At 41.2% G+C, this 24,949-nt stretch overlaps 1 protein-coding gene across 3 annotated transcripts; it reads left to right on the plus strand.

Annotated features, from left to right (window-relative positions):
• Positions 1-553: 553 nt before the first annotated feature.
• On the plus strand, positions 554-24,949 carry LOC121284221 (thrombospondin type-1 domain-containing protein 1). 3 transcript variants are annotated; one of them, XM_041199506.1, is made up of 6 exons: positions 554-673; positions 7,938-8,148; positions 11,508-11,678; positions 15,431-16,387; positions 19,921-20,079; positions 22,754-24,949. In XM_041199506.1, exons 1-6 carry the CDS (start codon positions 662-664, stop codon positions 24,292-24,294), a joined length of 3,051 nt encoding a protein of 1,016 aa, XP_041055440.1. In that variant the 5' UTR covers positions 554-661; the 3' UTR covers positions 24,295-24,949. The 3 variants fall into 3 exon arrangements, with proteins under 3 accessions (XP_041055440.1, XP_041055441.1, XP_041055442.1); XM_041199507.1 differs by lacking the exons at positions 554-673; positions 7,938-8,148 and adding an exon at positions 10,126-10,226; XM_041199508.1 differs by lacking the exons at positions 554-673; positions 7,938-8,148 and adding an exon at positions 11,179-11,367.

A 24,949-nucleotide genomic window follows, 5' to 3' on the forward strand; every position in this document is an offset into this window, starting at 1 on the left:
GGGAGGGAGGAGAGGGAGACATTTTAGATCCTTAAGATAAAAATTTGTACTTACCTCCATCTTTATTTGCATTTCCTTACAACCCCTGTCTGGAAGATTCTTGACTGAAGCATTAAAGATCAGAGCTTAGTCCACCAGAAAATTGCATCAATAATCAAATAAAAAACTTACACAATTATCCAGTGCAACACACCAGTGCATGCCATCAAACTTGGGGATATAATCAGCTTTTTTTTCCTTATTTGCAACTTTAATTAGTAGTCACAGTTTACAGCTGCTAAATCTACTTGCATTGGTACTTTTATAAGGGGAGCATTTGTATTAAGGAAAAAAAGAGAAGCAAAAATTGTCTACACAGCAAAACAAAATCATCATTTTCAAATTGTCAGCAAAAAAGAATTCCAAGTTCTGTGACCAGAATGTGTAGGTGGTTAAGCGTTTATGTTCTGTGATGATGAAGGCATTGCCCATCCGTGGACATCTTGTCCAGTCTATTTGTGTCTTTTGAATTTTGAAGCACTTCGAACTTGCGTGCTGAGAGGTATCGATGATGAAGATGTAATTTGTTTGACCAGATGATGAGCGAGAAAGTGGTGAGAACTGATTAAGAATGAACAAGCCTCAAGTGAGACCGTATTAGACCCCTTCCACACGCAAAGTCATGGATACACAGGTACCCAGTAAAAGCAGTTAGTGATGTCTAATTAAATGTTTTGAAAATGCTGGTTAAATATGTGGCTGGGAGCGGCGGTTAAAAATTTTAGTGATAAGTATAAATTGAGAACAAATGGAAAGGGCAGGAATAGACCTGATCCAACTGATTCATCAAGCCTTCTCCATTGTGCAACCTTCATCCATCATCAACCCAACTCATGCCATGAGAGAGGCAGAAAGCTGGTGGAAAATTCTCCAACCAGTATAGGAAAGTATGTGGAAAATTCCATTCCGCAAAGACAATTGAACAAGATTCAGGAGACTGTAGCTTGTGATATTGCATGCCGCAGCTATTCTGTCAACTTCCTATGACTTGAATGAACTCATCCAGCTTCCTTTTCAAGGCATGCAGCAAACTCACACTCACTCTACATTCCACAATCTATTTGAGATGTCTTTCACTCCCTGTGATAAGTAGTACATCCAGTCATTTAACCCAATTCTATTTTTTATATTTTGTAATGAAGCCTGTCTACTTTCTGTCTGTGCTCACTTAACAAAATTGTTTCTGCCCACCATTTGAAGTCTAATCATATCTCCTCAAAGTCTCTGCATCTTCAGTAGGGGGAAAAGCCCCACTGTACCCTGAACTTATTCTGATAGCTAAGAGTCCTCAGATGAAGCATCTTTCTGGTTGCTATCATCTAGACGTTTTCTACATTCTCAATATTCCCCACCATGTAGGGGAACTAAAACAGAGCCCTATATTCTAGATCTGAGCCTTCTCAAATTAAGAATTGTATTCTTCTAGTTTTGTATTTAACTGTACTAGTTAGACACTCTTTGTGAAATATAAATTCTTCTCCCTTCATCCTTCTCCATTTATCAGATAGTCTCGTGCTACCTCACTCCCTGTGGTTACTGCAATACAGTCAAGTTTTTGCACTACCACATAAAAAAAGTAACAAAATGTTTCTCGAGGCATGGAAATAGTGTGTAATTGGTTTCCTCAAAATCATCAAAGTATTGTGCTTAATTGCTGCCAGACCTGCTGAGTTTTTCCAGGTAATTCTGTTTTTGTTTTGGATTTCCAGCATCCGCAGTTTTTTTGTTTTTATCTCTGTGTTTAATTGACTGCCACTGCTCTTCAAGAAATGCCTACCTCCTTGAAGAAGTTCTGTTCCTCTGCGACAAGATTTCCGTATCTCTCTGTTGTCTTGCTCACCTTCCTTGCTTTCCATTTCACTCCTAGTGTTTGACAAGGTGTTTACTAAAACCCGCTTTCACAGCCATATCTCCTTTCTCAGTGACTGTCTCCGTCTCCGACTTACCCCACGTGGATTTCAACTGAAATTCCACCCCTCATGTTTCGAACCCACCCAGGATTACAGGTATCTCCGGGACATAAAACGTTTCTCGGACTGCTGTTCCCGTCACATTCTGAAATCCACACTCAGTGCCATGCGCCGCCATATGAACACACTCGACCTCTCCCTCCAGCAGCACCGCCGTACCCTTTTTCAAAGCTGCGCGTGCCCCCAGTTTCATTTTATCCTTCGGCTCATCCGACGCCTCAACAAGAAACTTTTTCTCTTTCTCTCAAGTGCTAAGGAACGCAAGCTGCAACAACTCATTGACACCAACACCCATCTAGGACCCTCCACCCCTGCCTGTTCCTCCGTCCCCACCCTTTCTTCCAATCCCAACCCCAGCCGTGTATTCACTATACCCCCTGACCTTCTCCTCTCCGATGCTGAACGTTCAGTGCTCAGCAAAGGACTTAGTTTCATACCCTTACGCCCTCACCTCAATGAATTTCGGGCTCGGCATGATGCTGAACTCTTCTTCCGCTGTCTTCGTCTCCGGGCTCACTTCTTTGGGCAGGAGTCCTCTCCCAGTTCAACGGATCCTTTTACCCATCTCCAATATTCTCCCTCCACCTGGACCCCTCCCTCTGGATTCTTACCTTCTCTTGATCTTTTCATTGAGAACTGTCGGCGCAACATTAGTCGTCTCAATTTCTCTGCTCCTCTCACCCATTCTAACCTGTCTCTCTCTGAACTTACTGCACTCCATTCTCTCAGGTCCAACCCTGACATTGTCATCAAACCCGCTGACAAGGGTGGTGCTGTTGTTGTCTGGCGCACTGACCTCTACCTCGCGGAGGCTGAGCGTCAACTCGCAGACACTTCCTCCTACCTCTCCCTGGACCATGACCCCACCACTGAACATCAAGCCATTGTTTCCAGGACTGTCACTGACCTCATCTCCTCTGGGGATCTCCCTCCCACAGCTTCCAACCTGATAGTCTCCCAACCTCGGACGGCCCGCTTCTATCTCCTACCCAAAATCCACAAACAGAACTGCCCCGGTAGACCGATCGTCTCAGCTTGTTCCTGCCCCACAGAACTCATTTCTCGTTATCTTGACTCCCTTCTCTCTCCCCTTGTCCAGTCCCTTCCCACCTACATCCGTGATTCCTCTGACACCTTACGTCACATCAACAATTTCCAGTTCCCTGGCCCCAACCGCTTCCTCTTCACCATGGACGTCCAATCCCTCTACACCTCCATCCCCCACCAGGATGGTCTGAGGGCCCTTAGCTTCTTCCTCGAACAGAGGCCCGAACAATCCCCATCCACCACTACTCTCCTCCGTCTGGCTGAACTTGTTCTCACACTGAACAATTTCTCCTTCAACTCCTCTCATTTCCTCCAAATAAAAGGTGTGGCTATGGGTACCCGCATGGGCCCCAGCTATGCCTGTCTCTTTATGGGGTATGTGGAACATTCCTTGTTGCAGTCCTACTCCGGCCCCCTTCCACAACTCTTTCTCCGGTACATCGATGATTACTTCGGTGCCGCTTCATGCTCTCGTCAGGACTTGGAAAAATTTATTAATTTTGCTTCCAATCTCCACCCCTCCATCATTTTCACGTGGTCCATCTCTGACACTTCCCTTCCCTTCCTTGACCTCTCTGTCTCAATCTCTGGTGATAGACTGTCCACCAATATCCATTACAAACCCACCGACTCCCACAGCTATCTCGACTACAGCTCCTCACACCCTGCTTCCTGTAAGGACTCCATCCCATTCTCTCAGTTCCTTCGCCTCCGTCGCATCTGTTCCGATGATGCTACATTCAAAAACAGTTCCTCTGACATGTCCTCCTTCTTCCTTAACCGAGGTTTTCCACCCACGGTCGTTGACAGGGCCCTCAACCGTGTCCGGCCCATCTCCCGCGCATCCGCCCTCACGCCTTCTCCTCCCTCCCAGAAACATGATAGGGTCCCCCTTGTCCTCACTTATCACCCCACCAGCCTCCGCATTCAAAGGATCATCCTCCGCCATTTCCGCCAACTCCAGCATGATGCCATCACCAAACACATCTTCCCTTCACCCCCCTTATCGGCATTCCGTAGGGATCGCTCCCTCCGGGACACCCTGGTCCACTCCTCCATCACCCCCTACTCCTCAACCCCCTCCTATGGCACCACCCCATGCCCACGCAAAAGATGCAACACCTGCCCCTTCACTTCCTCTCTCCTCACCGTCCAAGGACCCAAACACTCCTTTCAAGTGAAGCAGCATTTCACTTGCATTTCCCCCAACTTAGTCTACTGCATTCGTTGCTCCCAATGTGGTCTCCTCTACATTGGAGAGACCAAACGTAAACTGGGCGACCGCTTTGCAGAACACCTGCGGTCTGTCCGCAAGAATGACCCAAACCTCCCTGTCGCTTGCCATTTCAACACTCCACCCTGCTCTCTTGCCCACATGTCTGTCCTTGGCTTGCTGCATTGTTCCAGTGAAGCCCAACGCAAACTGGAGGAACAACACCTCATCTTCCGACTAGGGACTTTACAGCCTTCCGGACTGAATATTGAATTCAACAACTTTAGGTCGTAAGCTCCCTCCCCCATCCCCACCCCCTTTCTGTTTCCCCCTTCCCTTTTTTTTCCAATAAATTATAAAGATTTTCCTTTTCCCACCTATTTCCATTATATATAAAAAAAAACCCCACTAGAGCTATACCTTGAGTGCCCTACCATCCATTCTTAATTAGCACATTCGTTTAGATAATATCACCAACTTTAATTTTAACACCTATGTGTTCTATTGTACTATTGTCGTTGACATCTTTTGATGATCTGCTTCTATCACTGCTTGTTTGTCCCTACAACCACACCCCCCCCCCCCCTCCACCTCTTTGTCTCTCTATCTCTCTGCCCCCCACACACACACCTTAAACCAGCTTATATTTCAACTCTTTCTTGGACTCGAATGCAAATTCTGTCGAAGGGTCATGAGGACTCGAAATGTCAACACTTTTCTTCTCCGCCGATGCTGCCAGACCTGCTGAGTTTTTCCAGGTAATTCTGTTTTTGTTTTGAAGGATGATCAGTCCACTAAAACTGCATTTTTTTATGGTGTCATGTTACAACAGATGAATTTGATTTTAAAAAAGTATTTATAAGTAGATTAGGATTTTTTCATATCTGCCATGGCTCATTGTTCTCACTCTCGTGCCTCTGGTTGGAAGATTGTGGGTTCAAGCTCCATTTCAGAGACTTGAGCACAAAATCTAGGCTGACACTCCGGTGCAGTCCAGAGGAAGTGCCTGCACTATCAGAGATGCCATGTTTTGGATGAGACATTAAACTATCATCCTGTCTTCTCTCACATTTGGACATTAAAGATCCCATGGTGTTAAATGTTTGTCATAAAACTGGTGGGAGATCCCATGCTCTTTGTCAGTATAACACCATTTCTCAACCAACATCACAATAATAGATTATCTGGTCGTTAGCACATTGTTTTCTGTGGAGTCTTGCTGGGTGCAAATTGGCTGCTGTGTTTCCTACATCAGTGACTACAGATCAAAAAGTACTCAATTGACAAGGCAATTTGGGATTTCTTGAGCCTGTGGAAGGCGCTATATAAGTGAGTGTCTTTTGGTCATTAACACTGAAAATTGAATTTTGTAAAGGTGATTTTAAAAAAAGATATTGGAAACTTTATTTGAGTTACTTCCATTTCACAGCATGTTGCAATGGCACTTGGACTCTCAATCACATAGAATGGTGGAATGTGGTATTCTTCCTGTGATTCCTATACAACCAAGTCCCTAATCACAACCATGTTTATGTTGAATATGCCGGGAGGAGGTTTGCATTCTGCCTTGTGGGGAATCGAGGCAGTCATTACTGAGCTGCTTGTAAGGACTGAAGAGACTGAGGTTCTGAGGAAGATTAATTCAATAAAGGAAGGTTTTTGATCCTTTTATAACAAGTAAAAGTTCCCATATAGTTTCCATATTTAGGTATAATTTGAAATCTGGAAAGCATAGAAAATTGTTATTTTAATACAATACCCATCTTTGTGATAGTTAAGTTTTTATGATTCTGTGATATTTAAGTTTTTATGGTTCTGTTTTTTAAAAGTCAAATGTACAATTTTGTTTTGCAAATGATATTCACAACAAGCCCTGAAATGTGTTGTGTCTGGAGAGATCTGAAGCACAAGGAAGCATGTTAATCATTTTGTTACTTTTCTGTGGTGAAGACAGAAATAAGAAGGAATACTTTTTCAGCAAACCAACAATTTATCAGAATCAAATGCCTGAAAGCATAAAGTATAACTTATCTCAAGAATTCTAATTGGTTGCTAAAATTGGAATCAGATTCTGAACCATAGTTTACAATTGGTAGGAGTAGGGAGAAGCTTGAAACTTTTGAACCTTTTCAGCAAGTGGCCACTGGGATTAGATTTTTATAAATTACATTCTTACACGTGTTACTTGACATGTGAAGGATGAAATTCCTGTCTTTGCTAATTATAGCAGAATACTGGCTGTGTATGAAGTGATGATGTATCACTTTTAACCTGGGTATACATTTTTGCTGAATTATTGATGACAAATTTTGTTCCTTGTTCTCCCCCAGTCCTGTTTCTGTCCATGAATTAGTATTATTGAACAAATAACGGTAATAAATAAAATGACAGCTATCACTGAAGAAATAAGTAAAATGTACTTGGCATGAATAAAACACTTTCCAGCAGTACAGCTTCCTCAGGATTCAACAGATGTTTACCTCTTTGATGGTGTCCATCATGATGATTGCACTGCTGATATCATTTCTGAAACAAGTCTCAGCTTTAAGCATAGAATAGAATGCAAACACCTCTGAGCAACCATGAGACAAGAACAAAGGGTGTATCTTCACCTTTGGAAGCATCCACAAGCAACTTATGAAAATAGTTTTTAAAAGGCTTTGTGATAGATTCCTGCATAGCTAATTTAGCTAGAATATAATACAATTTCTAAGGTCCCAGAGCCCCTGGCTGACTGCTTTACATTAAAAAAATCACTCAATTTCAAGTCTGAGAGTGAGAGAATTAACAAATCAAAGGCCTAAACCAAATTGACAATCATAAGGGAGTTAAATTTGAGATATTTTAGCAACTATTTATTCTCATTAACAGTAAGGATATTGGGCTAATTATTAAACTGTGACTATATCCTTTTTGCCATGCACTGTCATCTCTTGTCATTTAGTGTTCTCATTCTTTCCATCCTATCATTGACCTTCTGTCTTTCTTTCCTTCAACATCCACTTCTTTCCCTGCCCCAACCCACCACCCATTTTTTTTGCCTTGCTTGAAACCTGCTACATTTCTAAATACTATCAGTTCTGACAACGAGTCATCAACCTGAAACATTAACTCTGTTTCTCTGTCCACAAATGTTGCCACAGTTGCTGAGTATTTCCAGCAATTTTCTGTTTTAATTCAGATTTCCAGCATCCACAATATTTCATCCTGACTACATCCTTGTCAGGTATAGACCATGTTTATTCCACTTACTGGGTTAGGACAATACCAGTTGACAGGGACCAGTGAAATAGACAAGCAGGGATTCTTTAGGCAGATTTTTGAGATCATTCTGGCCTGGCTTGGCTGGCTTTTCTTCTTGTACCATTGTATTAAATAGTTAGTACACTATTTTTATTTAACACTGTTAATTGCTTTTTAAGTTTGAGTAAATAATTATTCCTCACCCACTGTTCTAATAACAAGACATTAGATTTTACATATACCAAATGATTTAACAATGACTTTAACAATGGCAGCAAGACATTTTAATTTCAACCCCCTGTAATTATTTATTTCCCCTTTTCAGTCTCTCCCCTTCTTATTCTTCTTCTGAAAGTAGTGACTTATGTTGAAGTATGATTCATGGGCACCTGTATTTTGTCAACTTGTTTTTTTTTTTCGATAAGCAAGTCCAGACACCCAAAGTTGCCATACTATTTGACTGCAACACAGTCAGATCCTGTCCTCACTCTAAATCCAGCCATGGACTTTTCAAGCAGAAGTTACTGATAACATGTAGGAGGAAGAGCAATAATCCTATTTTGAAGACACAAGCAGATTGTACCTCGACCACCACATTGATGGAGGACTGCGTATTGAACATTCCTGTTTGCGTAGGTTGGTACTACATATGGTACAAATACTCACTGAACCATTGGGGAAGCTATGTACATTTTCTAACTTGGAGCTTAAGTCCTTGTTATTATGTCAAATTGTTGTTCTTGCTGTGTGCCAAGAATTGCATAATTCACAGGGGAATGGAGACTGTGATTAAAACATCTGCATTTCTTGCCAGCAATCTGAAACTGTTGTTGACCACTTTGTTCATTGAAAATATAGTCTATTTTAATAGACAAAACTGAGATTGAGGAATAATTAAAAATAACTTCCTCTGAATTAAAATAAACCAGTTAACAATGTTTCAGTGAAAATAATTCACTGCTTAGTATCCTGACTGGAAGGAGAAAAGGTGGCCAGTCCACAACTCAGAAATTCTACAATTGTGACTCACTATTCCAGGATCATTTGGGAATGCAGAGATAAACTCTGGCTTTATTTCTCTGTAACCAACTGTCTCCATGAGCCACTTTCCCTGCCTCTCCACCCTTCCTTCCAACAACAAGAGCACATACACTTCCTTGCTACTAACATTGAGACTTGTCTCTGCTTCTCCTTTCTCTCAGTTAACCCTTTGAAGGAAATTTGGTTTGCTGTCCAACGTTCCCACCTGTCTCAGTCATGAACACATGAGCTTCTGTCCTATCTCCCCTCATGTCCTCTTGGAGCTCATCTGATTCATGAGACCCACCTCCTGCTCTCTTAACCCCTTTCCCACTAAAATTTTTTACCATCCTAATCCCTTAGCTGACATTGTAAATTATTCCCTTTCCTTGGACACTGACTCCCTCCCTTTCAGAATCACCCACATCGAGAAACTCAACCCTCCACTTCTTTGTCCTTGCAAATGACAACATCATTTCCAACCCCCATTTCTTCAAACTCCTTGAATGTGTGTTGTCTCCTTCCAAATCTATGCCCACCTTCTCATGTAATCCCATGTCTGAACCTTGCTTCCAATTCCTTCCTGCTCCTGGTCACTGTCTCTGATTCAAGCTGATTGTTTGTGACCTCAGGCTCCTATCTGACCCTGAGGCTGAGCGTCCAAATCCATATTCCCTCCATCACAAAGTCTGCCTACTCCCGGGCTTCATAATGGTGCCTGTCCCTGTTCCACCTCAGCCCACCTGCTGCCAAAAAAACACCTGTAACCTCCAGCACCAGCTTTTCCAATGACCCTCCCATCACGTGCCCCCCAGACACTTCAGCTCATCCTTATCTGCCTGTTGCCCTTTCTCATAGCAAGTCGCATTCAAAGAGATGCTGCCATGGGGTGTGACATTAAACCTTCAGCTGGATGTAAGGTGGCACTCCTGGTATTATGGCCAAACAGTTGTCCCTCCGGGGGAAGGTGGAAGACGGGTCACTACCTCGTGCTGTTTGTGGGAACTTTGAGTGAAAACTGCTAGCTATATTTTCAATAGCAGAGCCAGTGAGCAACGCTTCGCTGGCTGTAAAACGCTTCGGGGCGTCTTGAGCTTGTGAAAGATGCTGTAGAAAAGCAAATTCTTTCTTTCGCCCTTGGCCTCAATGCCCACTGAACCACACTGGCTCCCTGTCTCCCAATTCCTCAAATAACATCTTCATCCTTATCCTCGTGTCGTGGGTCTCCCTTCATGTTCTCACTCTCCTCCATCTCTGTAACCACGTCCAGCCCTACAACCTTATGAGAACTCCAATTTTGACATCTTCTCTGTCCCCTCTTCCTTCGCCCCGCCATTGGCTGGGCTTTCAGCACCCAATATTCTGGAATTCCTCGTCTAAACCAGAATGTGCTCGTAACTCAGTTCCAACCATTATCTGCATCTATCTTTTGTTTTCCCTTCTCCTCCACTTTTGTCCTCTTGTTATTTTTAAATAAGTGAGTTTAAAAACAATTTAAAACCTGGAGTTTGGCTTTTCTTCTCTCCAGTGCGGACATTGCAGCATCACCAATCCACTCCCTCATGTCATTCACTTCGGGCCGGAAGAGCTCGCAGGTCACCGCCCACCATTATAGTCCCGCTTTAACCAAAAAAAGTTTCCCCATGCTGAAGAACTGAAAAACTAGCAAGCTGTACTGGTCCAACTACACAGGGGTAAGAGGGATTGGGAGATCAGAACTGAGCCGGACTGGGATAGGGAGAGAGAGATTCAGATAGAGGCTGTGGGATAGACCCGGACTGTTAGATACAGAGAGAGAGACCCGGACTGTCAGATACAGAGAGAGAGACACCCAGACTGTCAAACAGAGAGAGAGAGAGAGAGGGAGACCCAGGACCCAGACTGTCAGATACAGAGATAGAAGGGAGACCCGGACTATCAGATACAGAGAAAGAGAGGGAGATCCGGACTATCAGATACAGAGAAAGAGAGAGAGACCCGGACTGTCAGACACAGAGAGAAAGAGAGAGACCCGGACTGTCAGATAGAGAGAGAGAGAGACCGGGACTGTCAGATACACACACACACACACACAGACCCGGACTGTCAGATACTGAGAGAGAGACCCAGACTGTCAGATACAGAAAGAAAGAACTGGGCTGTCGGATACAGACACAGCAGGAGAGATCCGGCCTATCAGATACAGAGAGAGAGAGAGAGACCCAGACTGTCAGATACACACAAAGAGAGAGACCTGGACTATCAGATACAGAGAGAGAGAACCGGACTGTCGAATACAGAGAGAGAAAGAGACTGTCAGATACAAAGTGAGGGAGAGGGAGAGAGACCTGGATTGTCAGATACAGAGCAAGAGACCCAGACTGTCAGATACAGAGAGAGGGAGGGGAGAACCAGGCTGTCAGACACTGAGAGAGCAAGAGAGACCCGGACTGTCAGATACAGAGGAGAGAGAGAGAGACTGTCAGATACAGAGTAAGAGAGAGAGACCCGGCCTGTCATATACAGAGATAGAGAGGGAGAACCGGACTGTCAGAAACAGAGATAGAGAGCGAGACAGACTGTCTGTCTGAGAGAGAAAGACCCGGCCTGTCATATACAGAGATAGAGAGAAACCCGCTCAGGGAGAGACACAGAGAGAGATCCGGGCTGACAGACTCAGAGTCAGAGAGATCCAAATAGAGACTGGGAGAGAGACTCGGGCTGTCAGGTACAGAGAGATCCAGAGAGAGAAAGAGAGAGAGACCTGGGCTGTCGGAAGAGTACGGTCCAAGTGACAAAGTGAATTTTGAATTTTGAAGAATATATCGAATTACAAATAGCGCCTGACATCTTCAAGTATTTATTTGATAGACTGAATGATAGACACCATCTTCCTGATTTTATCACTTTTTCTGATTTATATTATAAGAGTAACTATGGTATGTTTAACGTGTTTGTTCTAAGTTAGGCGTTTTGCCCGGTTGTCATTTCTTTAGGGTTTGTTTGTGTGGGACGATCCCATTCCAATAATCATGAGGCTCTGAATGTGAGAGAGGGACATGACGAGCGAGAACCCGAGTTTACACCAGTGTTCGGAATGAAACATCCTCTGGCTCCAAGTCTCTCAGGTTTTACACAGGTGCTGCTGCTGGCTCTCTCTGGATACGGTGAGTGCTCCAAGAATCCCGCAAGGGACACATGAATATGCACCATTCGGGCCGAGCATGTTCAACAATATCTAAAGAGGTTGAAGCAAAGCGGCATATTCGAGCAAGGCTAGAATGTTACCTAGTGAAGAGGGGGATTTTTAATTCCCACTGTACTGCATTGTAAACAGGCCGCCACGTTATTCGGTGTCGGCCGTGGATCAGTCAGTAGCGCACTCTGCCTCTTGAGTGAGAAGGTTGTGAGTTGAAGTGCCACAATAAATTGTAGACCAATTGTTGTAGCGCAGTGGGTAGCGTCCCTACCTTTGGGCCAGAAGCTCTAGGTTCAAAGCCCTGGCTGGGCTTGTTGGTCACGGAAGGTGCATTGATAAGGTAGAGAGGCAGACAGGCCACATCTGTCTATAGCAGGTAGTAAGATTGGGAGAGTTCCCTGGTCAGTTGTCTGCAGAATGCATTTGCAGTACCTTGGACCAATCTGAGAAGCCCAATGCCCTTTCAGTACCATGATACCTGAAGAGAGTGATGGGGCTAAGAGGAGGCTGTGGCCCCATTTATCCTCTCAGGTTGATGTGAAAGACCCCATGGCTCTCTTTCCAAGGACAGCAGAGACATTCTAGCCAATAATTGTTACTCAATCAACATCACAAAAAAAAGACAATTTGATTGTAATCATGTTGCACACATGTTGGCTTCTGTGTTTAACAGTGACAACACTTTAGTGGTAGAGCACTTTGGAACATGCTGAGGTCATGAAAGTCACTATATAAATTTTTTTATATATTGTATCTGTTGTGTGAATAATAACTTGGGAACATTGGTAATGCTTATGTTTTACTATGGACAACTTATGCAAAGTACAAAATACAGCGCAAATGAAGAAAATCTCATAAATTCTTATCAACTCTTGTTCCTCAACAGTGCTAATTTCACTGCAGCTAAAGGTGTTACACTATAAACTAATCTCACAGACATTGTCATCAAGTTAAGAGCAAATGAACACAAAGTAATTGCAGTCATACAACACCCCCAATTTAAGATCAACAGAAACATAATTCTTAAATGCTGTATGGATACCACACATTAATTAAAGCTCTGGTCAATTTAAAACTTAAAAGAATTAAGAGTTTGGAATTTAAAAATCAGTTTTTTAAGTATTTCAATAAGTAATGAAACAAATTGTTCCCAGGTGGCCGAACAGAAAACTTTTAAGAGCTTTTAATAGGAAATGGACAATTCTTTCAGAATTCTTGGTCATTAGGTGAGAATAATCCAAAAATATCTCATGAGACAGAAGAATGAGCACATGGGTTTTCACAATGGAGCAATGACCTTCTGTTTGAAATACATCATTATGACATTCTAAAGATTACACAGTTGATAATAAAGTCAAATTCAGGTTAAGGTTTTGGAGTTTGAAATTTCTATTTTTTAAGAAAGATGCATTTTAGAGAAATCAGGTTCTCAGTGCTTCAGATGTGACCACTATAGCCTCTTTGTAACTCTCTGCTACACCCTACAGCAGCTTTCCTGCTAACAAATGAGTATTAATGTTAAACAATTAAATCCTTTTTTAGTGTTGGAAATTATGATAAAATCCAATTGCAAAGTGAATTGACAATGATTTTTTTATTATGTTAAGCTACTTTATATAATTTTATATAACATTATGCTTATCTCCTTTGGAAAGCACAACCTTAATCCAATTATTTTAACTGATACTTTAGCGACATAAATTTGAGGAATTTGAAGGGTTTCAGGAAAATATGTAATGCAGAATTAGTCATGCATCATTCTACACCCTCCTTATCACTTGTGACAGTAATACATTATTTTATGTTGTTTAGTGTAATGAATTATTGAATTAGTCACACTGGCAACTGAATACACACATGATTATTAATGAATATTTAGCACACATTAAAATTATGATTCAAAGCAAACTTAGAATCATTTTAAAGTGTGTGAAATATTTTTGTTAAACAACTACCTGAAAAATGCCAATTTTTTCCTATAGCAATATATTCATTTCACACCAGTTGAAAGCTCAGTTCAATTAAATTGTATTTTCTATCTCTATTATCGAGCCTGTTGACACAACCCCAGCAGGTCCAAAACGCAACGATATTTCTCCTTGTCCTGCACTGAGTTCTCATCCTCAATGACCTTCACTGCCTTATCAATCACTAGTACATTAAATTTAAGTTCCTTTCATCTTCAAATCTCTCCATGACTTTGTGCTTCTTTACCTTCCCCAACCATAATTCTCTTCCTGCACCTGTTGTTTCCCCAACTCCAGTCTCTTGTGTACCTCCCACAGAATCACAGAATTGTTATGGTACAGAAGGAGGCCATTCAGCCCATCGTATCTGCACTGGCTCACTCAAGAGCCTTTTCCTTTGCCCTATCATTAGTGGCGGTGCTGTCTGTCACTTCAGTCTTCTTATCTGGAACTTTTTCCCTAATTCCCTCCTCCTCTCTTTCCTACTTTAGTATCTTCTCAAAACCTACCTTTCCAACCTAGCCTTCAGTCACCTCTCCTGGCCTCCCTCCCTTGGCCCAGAGTTTATTCCCCTTAATATTCCTTTCTACGGTAATGCCGGAAGTCTTATATGTTGTTACTGTTTCTGAAATCTGCCGCTCAATTACTAAATTTCAATTAAATGTGTATACAAAACTGTGTGTAATGAATTACTCAATGATGGAATAATTTTTTTTAACAAGTGCTGGAAATAACCAGCAGAAATAATGGCAGCATCTGTGGAGAAAAGCAGAGTTAAGGTTTCAGGTCAATCATCAGAACAGTTCTGATGAAAGTACATCAACCTGAAATGTTAACTCTGCTTCTCTCTCCACAGATGCTGCCAGACCTGCTGGATATTTCCAGCATTTTCAGTTTTATTTCAGCTTTCCAGCATCCTCAGTATTTTGTTTTTGTACTCAGTGATGGAACTGGTTTCCATTGAACCAGTTTCACTGTCCATGATTAGACATTATTTAGTAATGTATAAAATCAGATCAAGTGTTAATCTGTCATTTACTTCATTTTACGAGTTTGTTGATTTTTACATACTGTAGACCGTGCAAAGATCTTACCATTTATACAGTGGGGCATAATATGGACAAGTATTTAAAAGCAACCTTGGGTGTTGAAATCCAGTTAAGAGACTACAATAAGCTCAATATAACTTTTCATTTTCGTTATGGGCTAGAGTTCAAGTGGCCATGTTTTGCCTTCTGCCTGGAACTGAAAATCCATTCATAAATCTGCTCATAAAACTGAATGCCCTTGATGACCTCAACCTTTAACTCAATTCAGTTACCCCTTGCCCCCTCATTTGACTTGCCTGCCCTTTGTCCTCAATTAACTTTACCTTGCATGTAAATTCCTGCACCGGCAACCTCACACATCCTTTTGACCTGAGGGTCTCTATCAGTGATAAAACAAACATACCAGTCAGGAGCAGGAGTAGGCCACACGGCCCCTCGAGCCTGCTCCACCATTCAATAAGATCATGGCTGATCTGAATGTAACCTCAATCCTCCATTCCTGCCTACCCCCGATAACCTTTCACGCCCTTGTTAATCAAGAATCCATCCAGCTCGGCCTTGAAAATATTCCACCATGATGTGCCATTCCTTAGGTGGAAGCAGGTACCTATCTGTACGTCCAAACCCTTGCAAGCTGGCTGTATAATTGGCCCTTAAATGCAAACATTTTGTGGAATAAATCTAAATCATCTCTTTTATTGCAGCTGTTTATGCCGAAGTCAAATATCGACTTTCGAGACAACCTTGGCATGTGGCTCTGAGCAACCAGACTGTCCATGTTGACTATAAAGCACTGGGCAATGTAAGCCTACAAAATTTAACCGTATCGCTCGTCGACATTAACACAAACCGAACTATCGCCACAAAAGCGATCACTGGAAACCGATCCCAGAGCTCTGTGGAGTTTGAGTGCTTTCATTTCAATTACGCTGGCAACTTTGAGTTTCGAGTCACAGATTTTACAAGCAACGGCACCGCCCAGTGGACAACTGACATATTGCATGTCAAATGGCCAGCCTTTCACACAAAAGTGGCCGGGAAAACGGACTCACAGAGCAACTTCCAGATCCAAGTATTTACTGAGGAGTATTTGTGCCCGTGGAAAGTAAATACGTTGACGTTATTTCTAGACGTTACAAGGATTTATCCTAATGAACCTGGAGCTTATAATGTGGACAAAGTTTTAAAGAAAACGATAAATAAAGAAATTGAGCTGTCTAATTCTCAGTGGGTGGTATTTGATTGCACTGATTTCAGCCAAGATGACTTCATAACGATCTCACTGAGATCTCCGAATACCGACTCAGTGATCTCATCAAAAGACCCAGTAGTATTTACCCAAATTGTTGGGTATAAGCTGCTTGTCGATCATTTGAAAACGGCAACATGTGAATCGTCTGCAGAGGTTGGTATCGTGACACCACCTTGCGCCCGTGCACCAGGCAAGATTTCTGTGTATAAAGCCCGGAAAGGGGCTTCGTTTGCAAGAGATAGTTTTGTAGCTGAAAAGTGGCTGCGCCCCAGGGATAATAAAACCGAATTCAACTGCTCCGTCTTTGACACTGGGAAAAATAACTACTGCTTCGAATACGTGAGCATTGTGAATCACAGCCACTCTTCCACCAAGGCTGTGAATTGTGTTGATCTTCAGAGATACGCAGGTTCGTATAATTCCGAATGCTTCCGCTTTTCCCTTTCTGTTAATTTATTCAACCACTTACCCCTGTTGCCAAGATAGGGGGACACTGCGCAGTGATAGATATTAAATAATTTGTTTAAACTTGCTGAATTATGCATAAAAGTAATAATATATTAATAAATTCCATTGAACCACCATATAACTATAACGCAGTCCCGCATTGATTTGACACCTTAAAAACTACCACATTGATGTACTTAACTCAAAGTTTATGATTGAAATTGTTTGTTCTCCCAAGAATTGGCAAGTGTGTTAGGTTGGCCTGGATTTTGTGGTCAGTGGTGAAGGGACAGTGGTCACCATTAGCCTTGGAGAAAGGCTGCCCACAAAGATTTAGCAGGCTGTTAAGTGTAACTCTTTTGAGTACAAACCCATTTCCATCTGTTTCAGATGAAGTTACATTGTTTCATAGTTTGCCATTATGAGATTTGAACTCTTGATCTTGGGGTTACAAACCCAGTACCATAACCACTTGGCTATTTAGTGTAGGCTCACCTTAGCCACATCGGTTTGAATTTGGCACCTTCTACAAGGGACCTATATCATCCAGCTACAGCATAGGTAGTTGGCAGGCTGATCAGCCAATCAGCTAGCAGAAGTCTCACAGACAGCAAAGCCCAAGTTAAACAGTAGGGAATATAAGTCACATTTAAGTAATTGCACAGAACGCAAAATAAAGATTGGGGCATACACCTGAGATTAAGGTAGAAACTCAAATGTCAGAACACAAAACTTTAACACTTAAAATCAGCAGAGTTTAAATTGTCTTTGGAAGGAATGAGACTCCAAATTTGTAAAATTGCTCCTCCAGGACAAGAGAGGTTGTTCAATAATAATTGACTTAGTACAACATTTCAAATTCAGTTATTCTGATTCAACAAGGCTTAACTTTTTCATTTTTTTACAGTGCAAGTAGTGAATGAGTAGTTTAAGTTCACAACAAATCAATGGTTTCTAAATTATTCCATCTGTAAATGTATATATAAGCTGTAGTAATGAGTAGTGCACCTGTTGAAGCATGCAGTAATGATCTGCTTTCTCTTTGTAATTCATGAATTGAAGTTGCAGCAATGTTATTTTTCACCACTGAGTTTTAAAGGGACGGGGAAGTATTGATCAGGTTTGAAAGAAATATATGGTTACATTTCCTTTTGTTGATTTTCTTTTTCTTCAAATGGCTCTGATTCTTACTGCGGTTCCATCCACTGCTTTGTCCAAATGCCAAGCTGTGTAAGTGACACAGTGAGTGTCTGAAGGTTAGTTAACATTATGAGAAAGCAGGAGCATGAAATCACCAAAGATCCCAAAAGCACAACCTCTCAGCAGGGGCTTACAAATAATTTAGAAACCATTGATTTATTGTGAACTTAAACTACTCACTCACTACTTGCACTGTAAAAAAAATGAAAAAGTTAAGCCTTGTTGAATCAGAATAACTGAATTTGAAATGTTGTACTAAGTCATAATTATTATTGAACAACCTCTCTAGCCCTGGAGGAGCAATTTTACAAATTTGGAGTCTCATTCCTTCCAAAGACCATTTAAACTCTGGATAATGGCAGACAAAGAGGTCTCTGGATAAAGGGATCCTGACAATTTTTCCACTTCTTAACTGACAGCTGCTGAGACAAGTGTAGCACCGACACTAACTACACTTAACTAATGTGTTGCAATATAAACCTGGATTGTACTGTTGGGGATATTAGTGGATGGATACTTAATGCATTGATATGATCTGTCTTTGTGTGTTATTTTAGCAGAGGTATGCAATAAAATAGCAGGTAATAAAAATGTTATGCAAACACATTCCTCTGTTAATATTTCTAAGCTGTGCTGTAGCTGCCTTGCTCCAACCCTTTATAAGTGCTGTTGTGTTGTCAAGTTCAACATGGTTATTATTGATTTTATCATGTTGCAGTTATCTAGTATTAACAAATTATTATATTGCAATTATGTAATATTTCTCTTTTAGCATAATTCATTTGGAAGTTGTGGAAAATATATTGGCATTGTATGAGCCTCCCTACACCTCTCCACCTCTTTACCTCACTTTCCTTCTTTAAGACACTTCTTAAAACCTACCTCTTTGATTAAGCTTTTGGTGATCTGACCTAAGATCTCCTCATGTGGCTGTGTCATATTTGTTTTATAATACCCCTGCAAAGTGTCTTGGGACATTTCATTACATTGAAGGCACCATATAAATATAAGTTTTTGGAGTTGTAGTAATAGTAAACTTATCACCATTGGTTGGTCCGGCTACTGTGCTTTTTACCATAGTTATCAATAATAATCTATCAGTTTAAAGAACAATCAATCAATGAATGAAAGAGTGAGTTGAAAAATTCATTTCTTACCAACCCATTGGCACTGTTTATTAGGTCACCGACATGCTGTGCCAACCACTGATGATTCACCGTATGGTGAGATCTGGATCACAGCCGGGATGTCAGGTTAAAGCAATAAGCGGAGATGTGGCACTTTCTGAGAATGAGGAAATAAGGTCACCAGAGGTCACCCTGGCTGCTCTTTTGTGTGATAGGAGATGCACATGCAGGCCATCCCTATTACATCACACAAGTTTTTAGCACTGAACTTGTTATTACACAATGCATTATGAATATACTAAAATTGCCTTCACATAGTACTTACAAAAGACCTTTACATGGTGTTGCTTTAGTTTGTACCAATGCTGTCCACAGTATTTACACTTCTTTATATACTCAATCGTGATAGACATTGATGCAGACCAGTCCCCAAAGTGTAGTCTAACCCATATATACATGTGGAACGCTACAGGTTTCACACATAGGTCATGTAGCCAATAATTCCCTGGTCTATCTACTCATGGGATAAACACATGTAGTCAGTGAGAAAATTTGAAAACAAACTGATTTTTTTTTCTTCTTCCATTTCTCTTTCTGATTTTATCTCTTTATTCCCTCAATTCTGAAACCAATCATTTGTATTTGAACACAGTTTGAATCCTTCCTTCAAATCACATGTGAGTGTGAACTGTGAGTGTGATTTGATCACAGCAATATCACACCTGAGCCCAGACCTATTGCCACTCACTATCCTTGCATATGTACTTTGAACAAGGGTCACTACACGAGGCATGAGCACCCTAACTTATTTTCCTAACAGACTTAACCTAAGTCCAAAGTGTGCTCCCATTGTTACTCCGCTTCATATCAATTAACTCCACATGATTCAGTCATCAGGGATTAAAATGGTGAATTTACCCATTGAGTCTTTTGGGAAAGTTGTGGGGGTGGGAGGGGGTTGGTGGTTGCTTAAAAGGGTTTTGTAAATCCTGTGGAATAGAATAAAACATGAAGCAACCCCAAAGCATAATTATTCAAGTAAACATAAATATTTTCAAGAAATATTAGGCAAGGAAACAAAAGAAACATTCAGTGTCAATAGACAAAGCACATTCATTTTAATAAATACACAGAGAAAAGTAAAATAATCATTTTCTCATGTTTGTAGAAAGAGGGAGTGTTTGGCTTTCATGGAGTCCGTGTAGTGTCACTTGCGGTGACGGACTGCGTGAAAGGTACCGACAATGCATTGTATCCTTCTCAGGGTCAATTGCTTGTAGCGGCCAAGAGAAAGAAGTCTCCCCTTGTTCACTTGTGGATTGCGCAGGTGAGTAAAAGCATCAAATGTAAATGTTCCACCTCAGAAAACATTCAAAGCTGTCAAACATTTGCCTTATTATATTTCTTGTTCACTTGCGTGCTTTTTACGTATATAACGGTAAAGCAGGCAGAAGAGTAGGATGAAGCTCAATGAATTATCGTGATAAGGGACTTAATAGTGATAAACCTGGATAAAGAGCCACGTGGGATGATAATGTGAGAGTTGCAATTTGTTGTTTTTTAAGAGGCTGAGGTAAGAGCTACCGAACAAACGGAAATTGAACTAAGGAAAGAGAAATATGGGACTCCTCGTGGAAACAAATGGTACTGGGGACAGAAGTTTGTAGATCGACTAAGGGAATGTAAAAGTATACAGGCTATGTTTTAAAATGACAATTGCAGAAGTTGCGCTAGTTTGCTTTCAGGGCTATTTGGCCATGGATAGAAGGAGAATTGTAATTGATTTTAATGAGTGGTTTTTGAAACTGATGTTGAAGATAAAATAGTTTTCTTGAGTAGAAAGTAATATTCCTGCTTATATAGTTCTTTATTGCATCACTCAAAAACCTCAACGTACTGTAGTTCACATTTAATGAATTACTTTTAAACGCAGTGGCTGTAATGTGTAGGCAAATGACCCCTATTGGGTAAGGTACCAAGGTGGCACTAAATTCATTGTGTGCCTGCATTAAGTCAGGAGAGGTTAGGGAGAAAATTCAAAGCAAAAAAATGCTGAGAACAATAAAAAGGAACAGACTACAAGTAGAAATATAGAATCACAGAAGGAGGCCCTTTGGGCCATTGTGGCTGTGCCTGCTCTTTGAAAGAGATATCCAATTAATCCCACTCCCCTGCTTTTTCTCCATAACCCTACAATTTTAAAAATTATTTATATAATTCACTTTTGAAAGTTACTATTGAATCTGCTTCCACCAACCTTTCAGGCACATACTCCAAACTGTAACAACTCACTGATTAAAACAAAAATTACCCTCATCTCCCCCCTGGTTCTTCGTCAAATTATTTCTGTATCTCTGGATACTGACCTGCCTGCCAGGGGAAATAATTTCTCCCTATCTACCTTATCAGACCCCTCATAATTTTGAACATCTCTATTAAATCTCCCGCTAACCTTCACTATTCTGAGAACAATCCCAGTAAGTGTGGAAATATGCAGTTTCTGACACCACTTGCATCACAGAAACTTGCGATAAGTGAAATAAGAGGCAGGGAAAGTTAAATATTTTATATTAGGTGGAGAATTTAAATTATTGGGAAGGTATGCAAAATTAAGAAGTAGGAAACCAAAGAAATTTCACTGCAGGAAGTGTCCACTGGTGCCAATCCAATTTGAATCTACCTATTGTAATGTAATTCCCTGCACATTCTACATTCCCTTTAATATCTTTCTCTATTTTTAATGGGGTGGCGGGGGATTGGATAGCACTCCTGCCCCCAAGCCAGAAGCTCCAAGTTTAGATCCCATTCCAGACTTGTTAACTATGGAAGGAGTGTTCATGAGGCAGTTCAACAGGTTGGTGAACAGCCTGATAAACCTTCCAACATTTCCCTGCCATTCCTCAAAGGGGTAGGAAAAAAGTGTGCGAATATACCAAACAAAAATTTGGGGGGGTGGGTAGGCTGAGGGGAGGCTAAAGGTGTAGGATAGGGAAAAAACTTAATCTGATTAAAGAATTGGTTTTGATATATTTAATTTCACGTGCTTGGCATGTTTGGTAGCACAGTTAGCTGCACTGCCTCAATTTTTTTGATTGTAATTGCCTATCTTGACTAAAATAGAAATAATCACACCAAATCCTGCCAGAGACTCATTAAATAGGCTTGTACTCCCCCCGAATATTGAAGATTAAGGGGGATTTGGCGGCATAATGGTAATGTATTGGACTAGAACTGGACTGGCAATCCAGAGGCCCAGCCTCATCCTCCGGGGAGACATGGGTTCAGATGGCAGCTGGTGGAGTTTAAATTCAATTAATAAAAGCAGGAATTGAAAGCTAGTCTCAATAATAGTGACCATGAAGCTAACATTGATTGCCGTTAAAACTCATCTCATTCATTAATGTCCTTTAGGAAGGGAAATCTGCTGCCCTTGCCTGGTCTGGCCTACACGTGACTCCAGACCCACAGCAATGTGGATAACTCTTAACTGCCCTCTGAAATGGCCCAGCAAGCCACACAGTTCAAGCGCAATTAGTGGTGGGCAACAAATGTTGGCCTTGCCAGTGATGCCCATATCCCGTGAAAGAATATTAAAAAAAAAAATTGAGTCGGTTCAGATGCTTAAAGGAGCTGATAGGATTAATAGAGAGAAACTCTTTCCCTTGGTGGGTCAGTACAGAACAAGGGGGGGCGTAACCTTAAAATTATAACTGTACACGGGTGATGCTGCGATGCAATTCTCCACAAAAAGGATAGAGGAAACCTGAAACTTTCTCCCCTGACAAGCTTTTGTGGTTAGGCCAATCGAAAATTTCAAAACAGATTGAAGAGTTTTTTGTTCAGTAAGGGTTACGGAATCAAGGTGAGTATATAGAGTTCAGGTCAGCCATGGTCTAATTGAATAGCAGCGTGGGCTTGAGGGGGATGAATGGCCTAATCTTGTTCCTGTGTTCCTAAAGTCCGTTTGTTTACTTAAGCGTTCAATTTCTTTCATGTTACAGAGCAGAAATTTGGACTTCCTGGAACAGTTCATAAGGAAGCATATAACACAGGCAATATAGTGACGATCACAGGCATTTCTCTCTGTTTGGTGATAATCATTGCCACCATTGCTATCACTATACGGACAAAACTATCACGTAAGACACAGAACTTCAATACTGCAGTGAGACAAGGTTCAGTATCTCAACACAATCTCAGGAAGAACCTTGAAGGTGAAAGGAACTTCTGTGACCCAAGCTATCAATGTGACTTTTTACCTGACAATGATCCTCCGCTTCACATCGAGGATGGTATGAGTATCCCTTTAAGTTACAGGAGGAGCCAGAATTTCATTTCAAATCAGGACACGTTAGCTGAGGAAAACCTAGGGCAACAAAGTGTTCAGAAAATGATCCCTCCAATATTTGGATACCGTTTGGCACATCAACAGTTGAAAGAAATGAAAAAGAAAGGGATAACGGAAGCAACTCAAGTGTATCATGTAACACAGCATCCACTAGATGATACAATCATTAATGAAACAGGAATTCCGGCTACAGAAGTAGAGCGAGTTAATTCCAGCACTGTTATTGCACCCTGTTTGGACAAGGAGAACGATGCAGAAAGTAACATGAACAGGTTTCGTATTAAATCTCCGTTTTTGGATCAAAAATCAATTTACTACAAACAAGCAGAAAAAATTAACCATGGGCTGGGTTATATGATTGCGCCATTTCCAGAACCATCTGGTGACTATTTCCTACCGTACCAGTCACAACAAATAAGCAGCACAATACCTTTTTGTGACGGAAGCAATAAAACACTTCCAAACAGGCCAGTAAAGTTCAGGCATTGCGAAAAGTTAACTGAGGTAGAAATGTATGACAGAGGGTATGGCAGAAACCCTAACTTTAGGAGAACGTCTAGCTTCAATGAATGCAAAACTGCTAAGTTCTACAGAGAACGAAGCATGTCCACTTGCACACAGAAGCTTCCATCCCTCTCACACTCCAGAGCTATTTGTAGGACAGCAACTGTGACTGACAGATTCATTGGTGATAAAACTGCAGCTCAGTCCAGATTTAACAATGCTAGCCCAGCAAAACTTCATGCCCGCAATAGCAGTGCACTCACACCGGAGACCTCAAAATATCAGATGAAAGGTAGTCAAACTGGAGCTCGAACTTGTAAAGCTGAGCAGGCAAGTGATCAGCAAACAACAAATGGTATTCTTAATGACTTAGAAACCTGTACAGGCAAGAGAAGGTCAAGCACACCAGCTAACCGATATAAGTTGACTACTAAAATCAGTGATCCCAACTCTGAGAACTATTCTAATTGCAGGTATCCACAGAGCAATCCATTACCTCGTCATCAGTACAGACAAGATCGTTGTCAAAGTTTCCCTTCTGATCCTAACTTTCTCCTCTATGACAATTCTGGTTTTGAGTTAACTGCATCAGAGCAGTGGATAATTGATTTGCCAGCACACATTAGTTCACATGTGAACGAGGATGAAGAGGACACTAGTACTTTAAGTAATGAAAAGCTGGTGATCTGAGGAACTTGAAAAATAAAAAACATCTTATGTCTGTGCAATGTAATTGTTCATCATGTCTCAATCCAAGAGCATCTATTACAACTGCTGGTAAAAGTAAATTTATTTTGCGAACAGTGAAGAGGTAGTTTTCACTGAATGAATCTTTTTTCTCTTGAGAATGAGAATGGATCCAGAAGGAAAGAGCATTTCTTTTCTGTTTGCCTCTTATGTTGATCTTAGATTCTCCAACTTTGAATTCTATAGGGGTACAATCCAATCTCCGTTTTTTAACACACCATCGCAATGGAAAGGACAAAATTTCAGGGAAAATTGTGTGGACAGTAATCTTACTGCTACACCGACTTCAAAGCCAATCTATGTGGGCCCGTGAAAATTTGTCCCAGGATTTCAAAGGAAACTTTGCTGAAAAGAGTTGGAGGATGGACTGTTAACCTGTACGCAACCATGTGCATACTGACATTGATGATCCATCTAGACATAGTGGTACTTTACATATTCAAATAACTTTATTAATGCGCATTGTGTTAGCTGAATTTCTGTGTACATTTGCACATCAGAGGTCAATGTGCAAAGGTTTTAACAATGCAGTTGAGTTTCTAGATGGTGACTTTCATTTAAAGAAATAAATTCCAAGCTGCAAAGCTCTCAAATATGA

The sequence above is a fragment of the Carcharodon carcharias genome, chromosome 11 (assembly GCF_017639515.1).
Source record: "Carcharodon carcharias isolate sCarCar2 chromosome 11, sCarCar2.pri, whole genome shotgun sequence".
Lineage (NCBI taxonomy): Eukaryota > Metazoa > Chordata > Chondrichthyes > Lamniformes > Lamnidae > Carcharodon > Carcharodon carcharias.

What these genes read in the sequence shown, in the direction of transcription:
- LOC121284221 (XM_041199506.1), top strand. An exon ending in GAACATTCCTGTTTGCGTAG is followed by an intron (nt 8,149 to 11,507) that starts GTTGGTACTACA and finishes TCATTTCTTTAG; the next exon opens with GGTTTGTTTGTGTGGGACGA. An exon ending in GCTGGCTCTCTCTGGATACG is followed by an intron (nt 11,679 to 15,430) that starts GTGAGTGCTCCA and finishes CTTTTATTGCAG; the next exon opens with CTGTTTATGCCGAAGTCAAA.